The following is a 4,230-nucleotide window of genomic DNA, read 5'->3' on the forward strand; positions in this document are numbered from 1 at the left end:
TTTCCCAGAGCATACTGGAAGTTTGTTAATTTTAGTTTTCCCTTGATGCTCACAGAATTTTAATTAGTATTCATTTGCAATTGTGGAAGAGTTAGCTTGCAAGATATGTGAGAAAAGCATATGTTCACTCCATCCAACCATGGTTAACAGAGAACCAGAATCGACTCATACAGCATGATATTTTTGTTTCTAGAGCAAGTCAACCCATCAACTCATACAATTCATGAATGTTTAATATAATTTGAAAAAACTAGAAGACTGAGAAAAATAATATGCTATTAATGAAAAACATTTCACAGAAATACCATGAATATGATATAAAGAAACTCCTTAGATTATGTTTCCATAAAGCAAAGTAACATGTTATCATAAATAATTGACATAAAACATATATTGGTATCTTTATAACTTGTTATGACAAAAAGTAGTTAGTCCATCCCTTATAATTAGACTAAAATAGTCACCTTTCATGATGACATAGCACACACTCCTAAATGCCAAGATAATGAAAAGTGGACCATTCAACTATCAAATTCTACATATTTACTAATTCTATGATATACAATATAGCCTTCAACATATAATATGTAGTAGCCAGATCTGGAACTCAGAATCATCAAAAATAAATCCTAAAAGCATAAGAAACATAAAGCACTAGTTAAATCAAGTAAAATCAACATGTAAGATCAGAGTTAGAAAGCAATTAAGTCCTTGCTCTCCTGATTTGTACTTGGTCACTTTATACTTTGTTCTCTAACATGGCATTATCTTCCCATATTCCACATAATCCATACAAAATTTCTATGCATGTCAAAATTTATAACTTAAAATAAAAAATGGAACATCAGATTACAAAATACTAAAGAGGTGGACTTGCAACAAGGAGGAAAACAGGTCATGCTAGGATTTCTGATGATTGATCTGCTCTATGTCTTAAGTCTTAACATTAAGATATATTTGAATAAAATGAATAATAATTACTTTAAAATCTTATGTGTTTCCTTTTCAACAAAATTATTGGTTACTACTATATATTTTCAAATTGTTAAATAATAAAAGGAACATACAAATGATTACTAATTAAAAAGTAACAAATGTACTTGTAGTACAAAAGTATGCTTGAGCACATGACTAGATGCTTAGTACAATAGATTACCCTATAGTGAGTCAAACCATTCAATATCAGTTACATAGACAAGCGTTTTATTTTTCCCTAAAAAAATTGGAACTCCATTTAAGCTGCAAAAATTACATGGCACAGCTCTATTAACTAGACAAAATGTGCTGCTTTTCCTTAGAAATGTATTGGCAAGCTTAATCAACAAGTTTCACCAGTTGCCACTATTTTTCTAAATACCCATACTAAAACTGAATAATGGATTTCATAAATGTGCAGATAATTTTACTGATTTTTTATGCAGTCATATTTATTATAATAACCTTTCTCACTGGAAGCGATCCATGCTCCTGATACAGCAGCAATTAAGATATCATTGTGCGCAAGAAAGTGGGCCCACAATTGATATTCAAGAAAGAACTCTAGTTGACAAAGGACTGACCGACTAAGCATGTAATTGGTATTTCTAGGCAGGAAAGTTCATAAGACAAGAAAGGAAGCATCAATAATGAACCATACAGAACACTCCCACAAGGGATGCTTCGCAGAACAACGAAGGAGCTACTCAATAATTATTGCTACTAACAGATGAAGAGGTAAAAAGACGGAAAAAATCTGGAACCTAAAAACAAGTAAAAACAAAGCATATAAGAAATTTTTTTGCCATAAAATGATGGTTGGACTGTTCGTGCAGTTCTAGTAATTCATATATCTAGCATGAGTATCTAACAGAACCTCGAAAGTTTCCACAAAGAATTATAGCCTATATGTGTAGAAATATTATTGACTGCATGAGAACAAACAAAATTAAGGGTGTTCTATCTTAGACAAAATAATGGATGCAAGTATGACACTAGCACCAGCTTGGTTACCAAAAGAAGAGAGAATTTTGTAGTTTAACTCAGTCATGTACAACAATATAACACAACCAGCAAATATTATACATATCGAACTCCTAATAAGCCCATTCACAAAAAAGTTAATTCTAAAAAGAGACCAGACATGGTGAAACCATAAAGGGTGACAAAGACTTTCTGTCTATTAGTTAAAGTGCCATCCTAACAGATGGTGATGTTTTCTTAAAACTGCAACTTGTAAAGAAAAGAAAAGAAACAGCAACACATCCACCTAACTTGAATGTGGAAACCTAAGAAAGCATGTAAATGACTACGAAATAAACATCAGAGCCACAAACTACCCAGAAGGCCTCTGCAGAAGGTGATAGACCTATATATACTGGAAGAACAAACCAAATGCAGAGCCCAAGTCATACTTTAAGCTAACTAACATCGTACACCTTTACCTAATGGTCACAAACTTGTTGGTGCCATGCTTGGCCCAGTAAGTCTTCAAGTCAATTGGGTTAGAAAGGTTATATCCTTCTCCCGCAAGCTTCTCCAACACCTTCTTAAATGCACCTTGGCTCATCTTCCGCCCAGCAATACGCGCCCCCCGCCTCTTAGTGCTCATAGGCAGGGGGTACATCGAAATGCTAGTGGTACAGCATGCTGACTGCCAACCTCCAACACCCCACCGATAGCACTGCTGGGGAGTGCCCGTACACGAGCAAACTGGAGTGGGAATCCCCGAGATATCCAAGTCAATCCCATTGATAACAACGTCCATGCTCTTCCTCACATTCCTCCCTCGCGGAAGTGAACCATTGCTGGTCTCGTTCCTTGGGGCAGCAACTTTCTTGGGCTTCTTGGGCTTTGATGCCTTAGCATGGGCCCTCTTCTTCAAAGGTGCCTCCTTTCTGCTACCAGGATCATCCATCATTGGGATCATCTTGTCGTCTTTGAGCGGCTCTGGTGGCTGCAGCATCGGGAGGGCATGTGCTCCATGGGTATCGGGCAGTACTGAGTAACTGGGATTCGCAGGCATCATGTGGATCATCTTGTTCTCCCGGTGGCCGATCCACCCATCCCTCACATACTCTATCGGACCAGGTGGCTCGGGCATGCTGCAGTCGCGGTGGAAGAATCCCCCATTGGAGAGAAGTGGCTTCGTGGCGGTGCGGTCAGCCACCGACGACATGAGCTGCAGCCCTAAATTCCCCTTCAAGGGCTGCTCATAGTAGGCCCAATTACGCATACCCAGTCCCCCATCATCATCCATAAAGGCAAAGGTTGGGCGAACTACCGAAGCTACCACAAAGGGGATTACGGACCAAAAAAGCTATCTTTATACTAAGATCGATCAATCCATCTACCACATTGCCTTCTTCTGGACAAACCAAGAAAATCCATCACACCAAAAGAATCAAAGCTCGGAGAAATGGAACCAAATCAAGCAAAATTGAAGAAAATTACTAAAAAGGAAGCATCTTTTTTTTACACAAACCTTAATAACGAGAAAAATCCAAAATAAGAAAACGTAGGTAGGATTTGGCCAGACTCCCACCAAAAGAAACCCTAATAGACGGCATTTCGTGAATGGGAAGAGAAAGATTGAATCTTTTAGGGTTTCAAGTTAAGATCTTTCGATGAATAGGAGCAGCTGGACGTTAGAATTTATAATGAAAATAAAAGAATTACAGAAATCAGAAAGGGGAAATGGAAAGATAACAGTAAAAAATGGTAAGACATAGAGAGGAGTTGAAGGGGAATAAAGGAAGTACTTACTTTAGAAAGAGCTGCCGTCTAGGGTTCTTTGCCGCGGTCTGATGGAGAGAGAGGAAAGAAGAAATGGGTAAGATAGAACTTCTGTATACGACTCTTTATGCATAAATATGCCGAATATTATATACTCATTCTTCGAATGTTTTACTTTTCTAGATAATTCTTTTTGTACTTGCAAGAAAAAGGTGGCCCATGGAATTAAAAAAAAACAATAAAAGTGAGAAAGAAAGATGCTCGGTAAACAACCTTTCTCTACTGTTCCTGTCCATTGTTTCCAATTGAGGGATATGGTTGTTTTATCTGATTTAGTTTGTATACGCTATCCCTAATTGGGGGATGCATGGCTTAGGCCCAATGTGGGCACCATTTGATCTCGCCCCTTGGAACTGTTTGTGGGCTCTCCTTTGCCGGTTCCAACAAAAGCTTTTTGGCTTTCTTTTTGGTCAAGTTCAACAAAAATGAGGAAATGACATGGACCTCCAAATTCTCTAT

At 37.7% G+C, this 4,230-nt stretch overlaps 1 protein-coding gene across 2 annotated transcripts; it reads right to left on the minus strand.

The window, feature by feature from the left end:
* Positions 1–2,123: 2,123 nt before the first annotated feature.
* LOC103719260 (protein Barley B recombinant-like) lies at positions 2,124–3,854 on the minus strand. Of its 2 annotated transcripts, none has more exons than XM_008808410.4 (2): positions 3,742–3,854; positions 2,124–3,343 (listed from the first exon to the last, which is right to left on the minus strand). In XM_008808410.4, exon 2 carries the CDS (start codon positions 3,233–3,235, stop codon positions 2,417–2,419), a length of 819 nt encoding a protein of 272 aa, XP_008806632.2. In that variant the 5' UTR covers positions 3,236–3,343; positions 3,742–3,854; the 3' UTR covers positions 2,124–2,416. The 2 variants fall into 2 exon arrangements, with proteins under 2 accessions (XP_008806632.2, XP_008806633.2); XM_008808411.4 differs by lacking the exon at positions 3,742–3,854 and adding an exon at positions 3,461–3,728.
* Between the last annotated feature and the right edge of the window lie 376 nt (positions 3,855–4,230).

This window comes from Phoenix dactylifera, chromosome 8 (assembly GCF_009389715.1).
Source record: "Phoenix dactylifera cultivar Barhee BC4 chromosome 8, palm_55x_up_171113_PBpolish2nd_filt_p, whole genome shotgun sequence".
NCBI classification, from domain to species: Eukaryota; Viridiplantae; Streptophyta; class Magnoliopsida; order Arecales; family Arecaceae; genus Phoenix; species Phoenix dactylifera.